Below are 13,798 nucleotides of genomic sequence, written 5' to 3'. Positions count from 1 at the left end.
TCCTAGCAGAGCCCCTAACAACAAGCACTGTTCACATCCTGTGTCATTCCACGGGAATTCTATGGGGAAAGTTCCATATATGGTAATTTCCCTGATGGATTCCCCACAGTTTAGACAGGATATGAATCTGGTCCATTGTAGCAATGAAAACAACAGACCACTGAACACATGTGATTTTTGCTGAAGAAACTACAGGCGAACCCTTAGGGAGTCCAACAGTGGGGTGAATATAAGAAGCCAATGGATATTTTTATTCCACTTTTGAGCTAGTGGATAAACATGAAAATATCCACAAAAGAAATTTACTCCTATTTTCCCTCAAGATACCCTCTTGGTTCTAAAGATACAATATTAAGTATCAACAGAGAAAAATCTCAGGGAAAGCTCACACCAGAGCTCGTTGTTAGAACGGAATTAGACAAAGTAAGGCAAGTCAGAAGTATGACATGGGCTCAACACCCCAAGCTCCTACGTGAATGTATCTCGACACAAATCCCTGCAAGGAAGAGTGGCTTTTATACATCTACATACTTTAGCTAACCGTGCACTCTACTTAAGCCATGCAATAATATCTTTCTTTTATAGCCATGTCCTAAGTGCGGACTTGGGAGTTTGGTACAACACCAGCAAAGTGTTTCTATTTTTGCTTTGAGATGAAAGTGTCAATCCAATATAGCTCAATACCAGCAGCCAGATTAATGTCGTAAGAAAGGAAAATAGCTGGTGTTCCTAAATTACCTAGCTATGCGTGACAAATACTAAGGGGGAGATAAATATAGTACTAAAATGTCAACATGCTAACAGAAAATATGAGTTCTAACAGCTATTAATAATAATTAGGTGTTTATATTGAGAAATGGTCCATTTTAAAGGTGAATTGAGGCAACTATAGTCCCTATTCATATTTCAACGTATTCACACATGTTACAGTAAAACAACAGAGCAAATTTCAGCCTCGCACACAGTCAGCTGTCAATTGCGTCCCTGCAGCGCACATACAGGAATGGGACACACTTCGTGCCAGCAGCCTCGTGACCAAACATTACAGGGTACAGTCATTTGATTATCTCTCATACAACTGCTCAAAATCAAATCTTCAGAATCTCAGTAGCATGGCACCGTGGCTGCTCTTACTACTAAGCTGTCAGTTCCAACTGAACGAATGTATCTATAATTAAATAATGGCAACATGTGAACGTTGGTGCCCATCACAGATCGGTTATAGCAGCAGCATCCAACAGATCTTTCTCATTACCCATCCAAGGCGCTGCAGGCAAACTAAAGGGTAAGTCTGGAGCTCTTGCCACCGCCTCACTGCTGCTAAGATCAAACGGCTGAGCCTCACACTAGTTACTATTTGGTTAGAACTCCGGTGTTGTCCTCCAAGTCTCACAATTGCCTTAGTCTAGAATGTTCTCTTTAGTGAATGCTGTTTTCCTCGGGGATATCCTATTTCTCCACAGGTAAGGTACTAATCTAATGAGGCAGGTGCTTTGGGAGACACATTAATGGGCACAATTCCCACCACTGCAGACCTTAAACGGTCCCTTTCATTGGCACCCTTGAGAAATAAAAAAGTCAGATATGAGGTTGGGGGTGCAGACCTGAGCACAGGCAATACTAATTGAATAATGTGCATTAGAGTTGAAGTGTCTATTCTCTGAAGAATAACCAACTTCACGAGGGAGAGTGTAACTAAATGGCAACAACGCAAAGTTTTCCTCATTTAATAAAAAGAAGAGAGAAACTTTTTTCTCCTGTTACCAATTTTCTTTACTTCACAAAAGTTAAAATTTTGAATTCCTCTTAAAAACTTTCCAAAAAAAATTTTCTTTAATTTTGTAGAATTCAACTGATTTTTCTATATAAACTTTATTAAATCAAGCTAAGTACTCCAAATATGCATCTAATGATTGCTTTACTCAATAAAACTTTATTGATAGCATTTTCTACTTTTTTACACTTAAATTACTCTGACTCTTACAAACTGAAATTGGATTTATTCAAAATCAACAAAGAATAAAAGCATTAGTCCCATGTTTAGACACGAAAAATTTCAACAAAGGAAACATTTATTAAAATACTTAGAATATGGAAACAGAGTGACAGAAAACCTCAGAGCTATCATGCTTCCTACTCTGTCATGATGAGCTTCCTAAAACTTACACAGACAACTTCATTTCAAAGTGGGGCCTAAAGAGACAATGGCCAGTCAATTCAACTACAAGAAATTGATCTCCACTAGTCAGAAAGAAGGGAGTAGGATTGTTAGACAGAGAATGGAATGATATTAGTGGAGCAGGAATAGAAGAATGCTTGCCTGGTAGTAGGAATCCCTAGGTTGAACCACTTCTATTATAAAAATAAACAAAAATTATATAAAATGAACTGTATCCGACATTAATGCAGATTCATTAATGATTTCTGCATATTTCTGTAAGTCTTTAACTTTCAAGACATTTGCTCTTTCAGATAAATTTTTGTCATTTAATAAGACTATTTACATTTTTATTTAGGGGTTGTTTAGGAAAGAGTAAGATAAGCAACATCTTGGTGAGATAGAAATATAATAATGTAGACCCAGGACACTACAAACACCGGACCTGACAAATCTAAGACATAATATCAACTAAATTATATATCCAACAAGTTAAAAATGAAGATGTGTTCCCTTGTCTTATCCGTAAAAAGCAAAAAGGCAAGAAAGAAAATTTAAAAGCTGTTAACAATGAATCTGGGAAGTTATGAATCAGAATGGTGATTATCACTGGGCAGGAGGAGAAAGAATAATGAATGGAAGAGCATAATACTTTCTGAGGAGACAGAACAGCCCATGTCTCCATCCAGGTAGGGGTCTACCAGTACAAATCGGGCACAAATGCTACGAAGCCATTCTAATAGTTGTCCATCCTATGATACATCAATCATACCTCAGATTAAAGAACAGGCAACTAAGGAAAGCTGAGAGCAGGAGAAATAGTCTTCCCCAGGGAGAAGCACACCAATTGGGTATCCAATACCAATGGTCAGCCCTGAACACACATATACAAGTAACATTATACAGATAGAGTGGGCTGTATTTAAGTATTTAGGAATAAATATATACATAAACATATACATATATGCATGCTAATAATAATTAATGAAAAAAGATCATAAATTTGAAAGAGAACAAGGAAGGGTATTTGTACAGGAAGAACTGAAGGGAGGAAAAGGAAGGGGGAAATGATATAAGTATATTATTATCTAAGAAAACCAAAGGAAATAATTTTTAAAATAGAAAATCTGATACAAATAGGGCACAGCAGCCTGAAATCAGGAATAAGACTCACACCATCTCTGCAGGAAGCTTCTCCTAGTGTGTCCAGGCTCTACTACCCACTGCAAACAAGGTGGATAAAGGCTTCCTAAGACAGTTCTGTAAGCATCAAAAGTGGTTTCGGAGGCTCCTTCCAAACTAATTAAAACTTCAAAGAGTACTATTCCTGCACATTCTGAATGTGGAGCGTTTTCAAGCCCACAAAACAACACCCAAGGTGAAGTAACAAAGGTGAAGGGCTATCGCTACAAGGTGAAGTAACAAAGGTGAAGGGCTATCACTACAAAGGAAGCACCACACTCAGCTCAGACACACTTTGCACAAGGTACCTCCTCATCTAAAAGAAGACAATCATTTCCAATCCTAAATGTCCACAGGGAGCATGGATACCTGGGGGGTTCTAGTGACAAGCCAAAGATAAAAATCAATCCACAGTCAAAGCAAAAAGCTTTTTGGTAAAAGCAAAAAATGCCAAGAACTTGCATGACAGTGTTCTATTTGCTGAGGAGCATTCAGTTCTGTTCCATAATGGTAACTATGGAGACCAAAAGCAGTTTTTCAGACATAACAGACAGCACATTGGTAAGACTATCAAAAGGTAAGGTTTGATAATGAAAAAAAAAACTGTCTATTTGGAAAAACAGGCCAGACAATGGAAGAGACCCTAGTATAAGAGCCCAACAATGCATTTCAAATGCCACTAACAGCATTAATTTTCCTTTAATACACAGTATGATTATTTCTGCCCTCACCTAGTGTCTTACATCAATTAAATTCCATTACTGAAATGAGAAACTGGGAGATCTCTACCACTGAATGATCTGTTTCTTGGACGACAAGAATTCCGAATGTACCATTAAATATTTTTTGAAATACTTTCAAATTATTAAACATGTGTTTAGTGGAAACATATGTTGAATGGATACTAAATCTCACTACTTGTCTGTCTTAAACTTGATTACAAAATATGGTAGCACTGGAGATGGGAGGCTTCTGCAATAAAACAAAAATGAGCCTTTTTAAAACCAGTCACGAAACAAAAGAACTGAGGGCTATTAGTGCTCTTCAAATGCTGGTCTCCTACAATAATCAGCACCTCCCCAACAGTCACATGGACGACAGTGACCAGAAAGTTAAGGTCAAATTACAAATTCATCAGAAATAGATTTCCTCAATGTCCTGTCTTAACCCAGCCCCCATCTCCCCTGCAAAGCCAGGCCAGTAGGTCAAACCTCTAGACATTTGTAACTGTCACCTTTGCTTACAGATGGTGGCAAAATGTTCTGCGGAGCCTGGACAACCTCTCTGACAAGCTATGTTACTTTACATCAGACATTAAATCGTTCTCAGCTAGGTAGAATATCATCATTTTAAAAACAGTTACTTAGTGTGTCTACACCGCTGTTCACCCCAGCCCCCTGTGCAGGGCCCGCTCTGCACCAAAGCAATTTTACTGTATGAGTTTAAAACGTATACAAAGCTGTCGTTCTATGATGTTAGCCAATACATCAAAATTGAAACCGTCATGAAAGCACTCTGTCTCAAGTAAAAAGCTATTTATTGTTCTTAAATCTACATGTAGTATCTACCCATGTGTTCTTGTAAAAATATGGAGGAAGATATACAGACACCTTTATCTCTCCTTGAATGAAAATTATAAGCCCTTATCTTACAAGCACTGTTATCTCAGAGTCTTCTAGCACCTATTTTAGGGTTTGAGGACATTAGGAGCCTCTGACAATGGATCAGTGACAGGCCTGATCTCATCAATTAGCAGGGTCTGGGAGGCTCCCTGAGTCCTGTCTTCTTACCTCCTCCCTCTTGGAGGCCTCATTTTGACCACATTGGCATGCCTAGCTTTAAGAATGAATAACCCTCTTCATGGAAGTCTCCTGCCCAAGACCAATTCTTCTATAATTAGAGGCAAATGCAAATATTATTAACCTAACGCAGAGTGACATGAACTCAAGCCAGTGAAGCCCTGACAGCACACAGATTCTATAGGAGAAGTAGGATCCGTTTACTTACATGAGGATTCAGTACCAAACATGGCTGGCTCCAGAAGCTGCTTTAAAAAAAATTAGAAGAAAGGAAAGAAAAGAAAAAGGGAAGTAAGAAAACGTTAAGATGTGCATGTGCTCCTGAGAGCAAGGAGATGAGCTGGCTACACAGCGGGGGTCATGAAGCCAGACAATGCAGTCCGAGCTATGTCCAGCTGCCAGATTCTTCCCTAAGAGCTTCAGCTTTCTCCGGAGAGTGGAAAGCAAGGTCTCCTACACCATCCCAAACCGAAGAGCTGCTTTTCAAAATCCGCCAGGCACAGGAAGACCAGCGCGGCTGTTGTGGGATGCAGTGAGACAGGGCTAGGTAGCGCAGGCAGGGCAGGTCTGAGAGCAGCACAGACTGCAATCCTCCGCCTGCTGTAGCAGTAAGACAATAGCAGGGCTTATGCATACGCCGGATGACGTCAGGGACACTGCACACACGGACTGCCGGCTGCCTGAACCAGAGCCTCCAGGGCTTCAGGGGAGCAGCGCGATTCAAAAGGGAATTCCTTTGTCATAAAATACACAGGACCAAAAACCACAAGCACGTTCCCCCTCCTGAAGAGCAATTCATCCTGTGATGCCACTCAGCGAGAGACCTCAAAGAAATTTAAATACTGGCCTTCTATCCACTAACCACAAAGATATGCGGGTCAGGGATGTTGATTGCATTATGGCAAATAAAGCTTTGCGGGAGAACTAACAAGTATCAGAAATGAGAAAAATAATCTCCATTGAAAAGTAACTACAGAAGAGTTCAAGATTATTTTCTGTAAATTATGGCAGGCTGACATCCAAGGATGTACATTCAATCACAAATAGATGGAGAGGTGCGTGCTACACACGCTTGCTGCATTAAGTGTCCAGGACTGTGTTAGTGAGCTAATAGTGCGAGTGGCTGGCACACAGCCTTAAATAGAAGAGGTTACACTTTTACTTGTTGGCAAATATTATTCAAATACGAAAACCACAGATTTGTATATACACAAATTCAAATTCCTATTCCTTCTGCCTTATTTTAAATTTTACCTATTGAAATTTTCTGTCATTTTCAGAGTAACTCAGATATTGTAAGGCTGTGTTCAATACCTGTGTACTTGTAGATGAATGGACATTTTTAACTAACATATTTCTTAATCCACTCAAACAAAAATAATTGAAAATAATACCAATATGATCCTTGACTCACTGAGTACATAAAAGTCCTCCTGCTTTATCTGACTTTATTCCTCTAAATCTGGTTTTAAAAACACACATGAAAAGTATGTGGACTGTCTTTACAGTGCCTACTTAACACAAGTAAAGAAGGAAGCTTCTTTCAATGTTTTAAAAATTCTGAGCTGTACAAAAAGAGTATTGTGTGCATAGTACAACACTTTAAAAAGTCATATACAAGAGGAAGTTCAAGGGTTCAAGACTCTCCTCCACCCATTCTCAAATGCATACCTTCTTCAATAATTTTTGTTTACAAAGAACTGTCTTAATATGGATACAGCTTTTAAACATTAAATTTATGACAGGAAGGTAGAGCTGCAAATTACCACCCCAAGAATAGCATTAGTAGTTCCTTGGTTAATAGATGTAGACCTGCCTCGTTGTCTTAGCTGCTTGCAAAATAGCTCATTGTATTCGCTGTACAATTTATTCAAGGTAAACTGGATAAAAGTGTTTCAGCATCCTGAAACACTGAGCCATGGTGAATAACAAGGGTGAACAAAGCTGATGTTGCAGAAAAAAAAGATCAATATGCAATGTCTGTTTGCTTACTATGTGTCAGGAGTCATTTGGAACTTTCCATGGGCTCATTCATCTAATCTTACTGACTCCATGAAGCAGTACTGCCATTGCCTACCTTTGAAAGTTAATTTGCCAAGATGGTGTAAGTCATAAACAGTACGCTGAGATTCAAATCGGGAGGTCTGGTTCCAAAGCAAAGCTGTTAACCTGTCTACTGTAACACCTCTTGAAAAATGAAAAAATAATTGCCAAAATTATACAGCATTTTAAAAGTTCAAATGAAAAAAAGGGAAACAAGGGAGTAGAAAATGTGGGTAGTGATCCACAAAGCAGTCAAAGAAAACTAAAACATTATAGAAGCACTAAAAATTTCAGTATCAATTAAATTGTAAATATATAAAAGATGCCTGCCTTCAAAAATATCCGTCAAGCCACAGCCAAGGACGAATGTTAATATTGTTGAGATGGATCTGTATCAAGTGGCAATGGGTAATATACTTAAAGCTGATAACCTGAAAACCAAAGGTTATCTATCTTATGTGAGCAATTTATTTATTTGCTTACTTGCTTTTACCTTGGGATAGATCTACTTTAGGCTGCATACAAAGTCACTCAAAAATGGTTGGATATGGCCATATATATTAGAGAAAGTAGGAAAAAAGATGATCCCCTGAGGATAAGATCCTTTCCAACGAAAGCTATGATGACCTGTATGCAACAAGTACTTTACCAGCTGACCAGGTGTTCCTTGTTTCAACTCATGCATGGGCCGAAAGCTCATATCTCACAAATCAATATCTCTTTTTGGCATAGGATGATAGGAATTAAGTTAAGGGTTGCAATGTTTTGCAAGAAGTTTTCTTTTTAGATAATCTTGGAGGCACCCATCTGCTAAAAACTAGGCATCTAACATGTCAGCATTGGACAGAATTCACACCACTGGACCTGTGTGACCTGGAGGCCAGAGGTATTCCTAAATGCTTTAGAACATTTGGGTGCTCGTCACAAGTACTCCTTGCTGACAACAATTATTTCAGAAGTTTCATTTGCTCTAATTATCTCCTCTAGTACACTAAGAGAATAAGGCCAAATTTTAATGTGTTGCCTAATGAAGATGCAAAGAAAGCAAATGAAGAAAAATAAACTGACTTGAAGTTTCTAAACCGCCCCTGCGCAACCTGCCAAAAATAAATAAATAAACACATAAATAGATTCTAAAACCAAATTAATTTTCTGAATTTGTAATTTTCTAATTACTAATGCCTAAGATTTTGCCCTTCTCCTCACAAATACAGTATTATTAATTTCAGGACAAAATTAGCAATGAGGGCCAGCAAGATGATAGTTGATAAAGTATTTTCTGCCCAAGCCTGAGGACTTGAGTGAGTTCACTCTTCAAAGCCATGTAAAGGTGGAAAGAGAGAACCAATTGCACAGCCTCACCTCTGACTTCCACATGCACATCACGGTACATACGCCCACACACATATAAAGCACAAATACACGCAATAGGAACAATAATAAAATTGTTTTATCCTCTGATTTACATGATCTGATTTATAAATGAATTGAAATTAACAATGAGAGAAAATGCTAATAGTCCAAATAATTTTTTTGTTCAAAATAATCATCATAAAGGGCCACGGGGAGGGCCCACTGGCTAAAGCCAGCTGTGCAGCTACTATCCGTACCTGGGAGCTCTGGGCTCAATTCAGAGACCCCAACTTCAATGAGAACAATGGGGAGTGACTGAGGAGACCCCTGTGTCAACCTCGGACCTCCACATACACACACAGGCAAAAGCGAGCATGCACACCACAAACACATACATATAAAATAGAAGAAACTGTCACAAAACTGGAATCATATTGATAAATATAACTGTGAAATCTTTCTCAATTATCATTCTACTTATTTCACCCTGTGTGAGAGCCCATGATGGAGGGTCACAAGCCACAGTGCACATGCAAAAGTCAAAATCTTTGTGGAGCTGGTGCTCTCCTACCTACGCGTGGATTCCAGAGATCAACCTTGGGTTGCCAGGCTTGATGGCATGTGCTTTTACCTGCTGAGCCCGTCACAGAAGTCAGAAAGCACTTGGAAAAGGAACCTCATGCATGCATTTCTTTACTCGCCTCTTTCCTGGAGCCTGCTGCTTTACTTGCGGTCACAGTATAAACTAATGCCTCCTCCCTAGAGCTTACGCTAATCCTAGTTGATGGAAGAGAAACAGACATGAAGTATGTCAAGCGGCCAGGAATATTACAAAGATAAATAGGAAGGAATTGGAGGAAATGGGATGAAAGGTAGAGCATTTTAGCAAAGTTTCCAGGTGGGTCCTGAAAAGGTGACATTTCAACAAAGATCTGGAAAAAAATGCAGGAAAAGACAGACGAGTAACATAGAAAGCAAGTGGAAGGTAGAGCAAAGTCAGAAGCAGGAATGTATGCGGTCCCTTGAATGTTATTTTTACAGCAAATCTATTTTTAAACCATCAAGTGTCAGTTTTCTATTGGAAGCTACCCCTTTGGGTGCTTTGAAAACATGATGCAATAGGAGAGGGGTCACACTGAACTGTGCTGGTGGCATAGTGCAGCCTCTACTCGTACACGAAATAATTGACTGCAGGAAATGAAACCATGAGATGCTATATTCATATGTAGTGAACTAAATGTACCCATGTTTGAAATAAATAAAGTAAAATAATTATGGAAGATGATATTCAAAATAGCTTCATTCAACACCAGACAGTTAATCTAATGAATGTATTTACTGATATGACAGAACTTAAACCATATATTCTTTCTAAGCATACATACAAATTTTAAAACTGTCATATCTTAGTCTTCACCTTTCCCTCCTTTTAAAGTTTTTCTTAGTATCTCCCTTAATATCTACTTGTTAAAGTTGCATCTTAAAAATAGCAGGATGCAAGATTCACTCAAAAAATCAGTAGCCCTTCTTTACACAGATGATAAAAGGGCTTAGAAAGGAATCAGAGAAACATCATCCTTCACAACAGCCACAAATAACATAAAATATCTTGAGGTAACTCTAACCAAACAAATGAAAGACCTGTGTGATGAGAACTTTAAGTCTCTAAAGAAAGAAATTGAAGAAGACACCAGAAAATGGAAAGATCTCTAATGCTCTTGGGTAGGTAGAATAAACAGTAAAAATACAAGTCTTACCAAAAGCAATCTACAGATTCAATGCAATGCCCATCAAAATCCCAGCAAAATTCTTCACAGACCTTGAAAGAACAATACTCAACGCCACAAGGAAAAACAAAAAACCCAGACTAGCCAAAACAATCCTGTACAATAAAAGAACTTCTGGAGGCATAACTATCCCTGACTTCAAACTCTACTATAGAGTTACAGTAATCAAAACAGCCTAGTATTGGCATTAAAAAAAAAAGACAAGAGGACCAGTGGAATCTAATAGAAGACCCGGATATCAATCTACATACTCATGAACACCTGATTTTTGACAAAGAAGCTAAAAATATAAAATGAAAAAAAGAAAGCATATTCAAGAAATGGTATTAGCATAACTGGACATCAACAAGTAGAAGAATGCAAATAGATCCATATCTATCACCATGTACAAAACTCAAGTCCAAATGGATCAAAGATTTCAACATAAAACCAACCACACTAACCTCATAGAACAGGAAGTGGGAAATAGCCTTGAATGCATTGACACTGGACACCACTTCCTAAATATAACCCTAGTAGCACAGGCACTAAGAGAAACAATAAATGGGACCTCCTAAAACTGAGAAATTTCTGTAAAAATAAAGGACACAGTCAACAAAACAAAACAGCAACCTACAAAATGGGAAAAGATTTTCACCAACCCCACATTGGACAGAAGACTGATCTCCAAAATATACAAAGAACTCAAGAAACTTGACATCAAAAGAACAAATAATCCAAAAAAATAATAAAAATGGAGTACAGACCTAATCAGAGAACTCTCAACAGAGGAATCTAAAATGGCTGAAAGACACTTAAGGAAATGCTCAGCATCCTTAGCCATCAGAGAAATACAAATCAAAACAACTCTGAGAATCCATCTTACACCAGTCAGAATGGCCAAGATCAAAAACATTGATGACAGCTTATGTTAGAGAAGATGTGGGGTAAAGGGAACACTCCTGCATTGCTGGTGGGAGTGCAAACTGGTACAGCCCCTCCATATCAGTTTAGCAATTTCTCAGAAAATTAGGAAACAACCTACCTCAAGACCCAGCAATACCACTTTGAGGTATATACCCAAAGGATGCTCAATTATACCACAAGGACATGTGTTGAACTATGTGCATAGCAGCATTATTTGTAATAACCAGAACCTGGAAACAACCTAGATGCCCCTCAACCAAAGAATGAATAAAGAAAATGTGGTATATCTACACAAAGCAGCACTATTCAGTGGTTTTAAAAAAAAAAAAGTGACATCTTGAAATTTGCAGAAAAAATGGATGAATCTAGAAAAAGCCATATTGAGTGAGGTAACCCAGACCCAGAAAGACAAATATAATATTTACTCACTCATAACTAGCTTTTAGACATAAAGCAAAGAAAAATCAGCCTACAATTCACAACCTCAGAGAACCTTCACAACAAAGAGCACCCTAAGAGAGACATACATGGATCGACATAGGAAAGAGAAAAAGACAAAATCTCTTGAGTAAATTCGGAGCGTAGGAGCCACAGGGGCAGGTAGGAGGGGAGGGGAGAGGAAGGGAGGGGAGCAGAGAAAAATGTATAGCATAATGAAAACAATTTTAAAAGAATTGACAAAATTTTTTAAAAATTTTACAATAATAAAGCATTTCTTGAAAACAACAGAGAAGTTTATTAATGACAACATAAAAGCAATTAAAAATGAAAGACTTAGTACTTCTAGTATTGGGAAGGAAATAAAATTTCATTACTGAAAGCATACTCAGATGGGCAAGATAGTTCAACAGGTAAGCCCTTCGCCATACAAGCCCAATGATCTGTGCATTCTATGCTAGAACTCATGGAAGGGAAAGGAGGAGTCAGCTCCATAAAGTTGTCCTCTGACCTCCACATGATAGTAGAGACATGCCCATCCACATTCACACAAATACATATCACTCGTATGCTCTCGCTCTCTCTTTCTCTCTCTCTCACACACACATGCGCATTTTCACACAGTAACAATTAAGGTTTCGAAATTTTAAAGCATACTTAAAGGAAGGTTGCCTGTTACAAAGTTGGCTGTTTTACACTGAGCTGTGGGATATGCTCCTTCCTGTTTCAGCCCATAACGCTACAGGGGACGAATCTTCTAAAATCTAGGTAAAGTTTGGTGTCCTGAATAGATTTACTCTACAACTCTTCAATACCCTATATTCAGCTCGTGTGAATGTGTGTAGCTGTGTGTGTGTGTGTGTGTGTGTGTGTGTGTGTGTTTTCTTTGCCTACTACTAGTATACCAAGACTTTTGTTTCAGAACTGTGCATAAATTTTATTTTCTGTATGGTACAACTGGCACTCAAATACTTGACTTTAAACTTTTGGCCAAGAGAAAAGAAATGTGAATTCCCTGTGGGCTACAGTTGAAGTCTCTATGAGTATGACTCAAACTGATACAGGAGAAACAGCGGGGTATGTCTGAGAAACTCCCTTGCATGCTTATCTGAAATTAGTCACAAAGTGTATATGACTAATTCACACATATTTAAGGAGTAAACTGGTGTATACTTTTAAGATTACACAACGCAACACAATTTCAAAAGAGCAAATTTAAGTATTCTCTTTAAAGTAATTCTACATAGTCAGAATCTTTTCTAAATTTTATTTTTGCCATATAGTTCATAATGAAGCATTTCTCAAAGCACAACTCTATCAACCACAAACCAAACAGTTCCCGAAAAGGAGCATGCCTGGGAGAAGCTTGCCTTGTGATGTTGTACACACACACACACACACACACACACACACTTCTGCTTATCTCAACTCAGCAGTAACCGCCGTGGCTCTGCACCCCTTTGACTGTTTTTGTGAAGTCATCTTTAGAAAAGTCTCTCCAATGCCCATTCGTTTTCTGTCAGTTTAAGTTAAAATCAGGGGTGGGGCGGGAACTAACTCTCTAATTTTTCTAAGTGAAATAATTAAAATAAACCCCACAGGCTATCAATCCCTTGTGCTAGTTCTCAGTGTCAGGAAGTCACATACTGAAAAGAGCCAGTGTCCAAGCATGTGGTCACTGTGACATTCATTTCATGGTATGTATATGCAACTGCTCCACTTGAAACACTATCCCGACAGAAACCTAATAAAACTAATAAAGGTGATAAAACAGTCATTGCAAGTATATCTAGAACCTAAAACCACCAACTCATTTACCCAAGTCCTGAAATAGATCTCAATTGGTAAGGGCATATGGTCATTACTGAGACAACTCTGTCTGATGCGATCTTTAATGTCACATTGCCAAACACCCTGAGCCATCTTTTCCTTCAGTGCCTATTGTTGATTTTTTTAAAAACTGTTTTTCAAGACAGGGTTTCTCTGTGTAGCTCTAGTTATCCTGAAACTTGCTCTGTAGACCAGCTGGCCTCAAACTCAGAGATTCACCTACCTTAGCCTCCCAAGTGCTGGGATTAAAGGTGTGTGCCGCCACCACCTGGTTCTTCAATGATAGTTGTTATGATATTGAG

At 38.4% G+C, this 13,798-nt stretch overlaps 1 protein-coding gene across 6 annotated transcripts in view; it reads right to left on the bottom strand.

Moving 5' to 3' along the window:
* St7 (suppression of tumorigenicity 7) overlaps positions 1 to 13,798 on the bottom strand; it is a 228,515-nt gene that overhangs the window by 168,319 nt on the left and 46,398 nt on the right. The window contains exon 1 of one of the 6 annotated variants that reach the window (XM_048448996.3): positions 5,348 to 5,726. The exons of the other annotated variants lie outside the window; for them this stretch is intronic. Within the exon in view, the coding sequence (XP_048304953.2) occupies positions 5,348 to 5,369 (22 nt within the window). The 5' untranslated portion in view covers positions 5,370 to 5,726. Of the gene's footprint in view, positions 1 to 5,347; positions 5,727 to 13,798 lie in introns of those variants that run through there. 6 annotated transcript variants of the gene reach the window in all.

This window comes from Myodes glareolus, chromosome 25, assembly GCF_982192425.1.
Source record: "Myodes glareolus chromosome 25, mMyoGla1.1, whole genome shotgun sequence".
Classification (NCBI taxonomy): domain Eukaryota; kingdom Metazoa; phylum Chordata; class Mammalia; order Rodentia; family Cricetidae; genus Myodes; species Myodes glareolus.
This window is presented reverse-complemented; position numbering and strand designations above follow the sequence as displayed.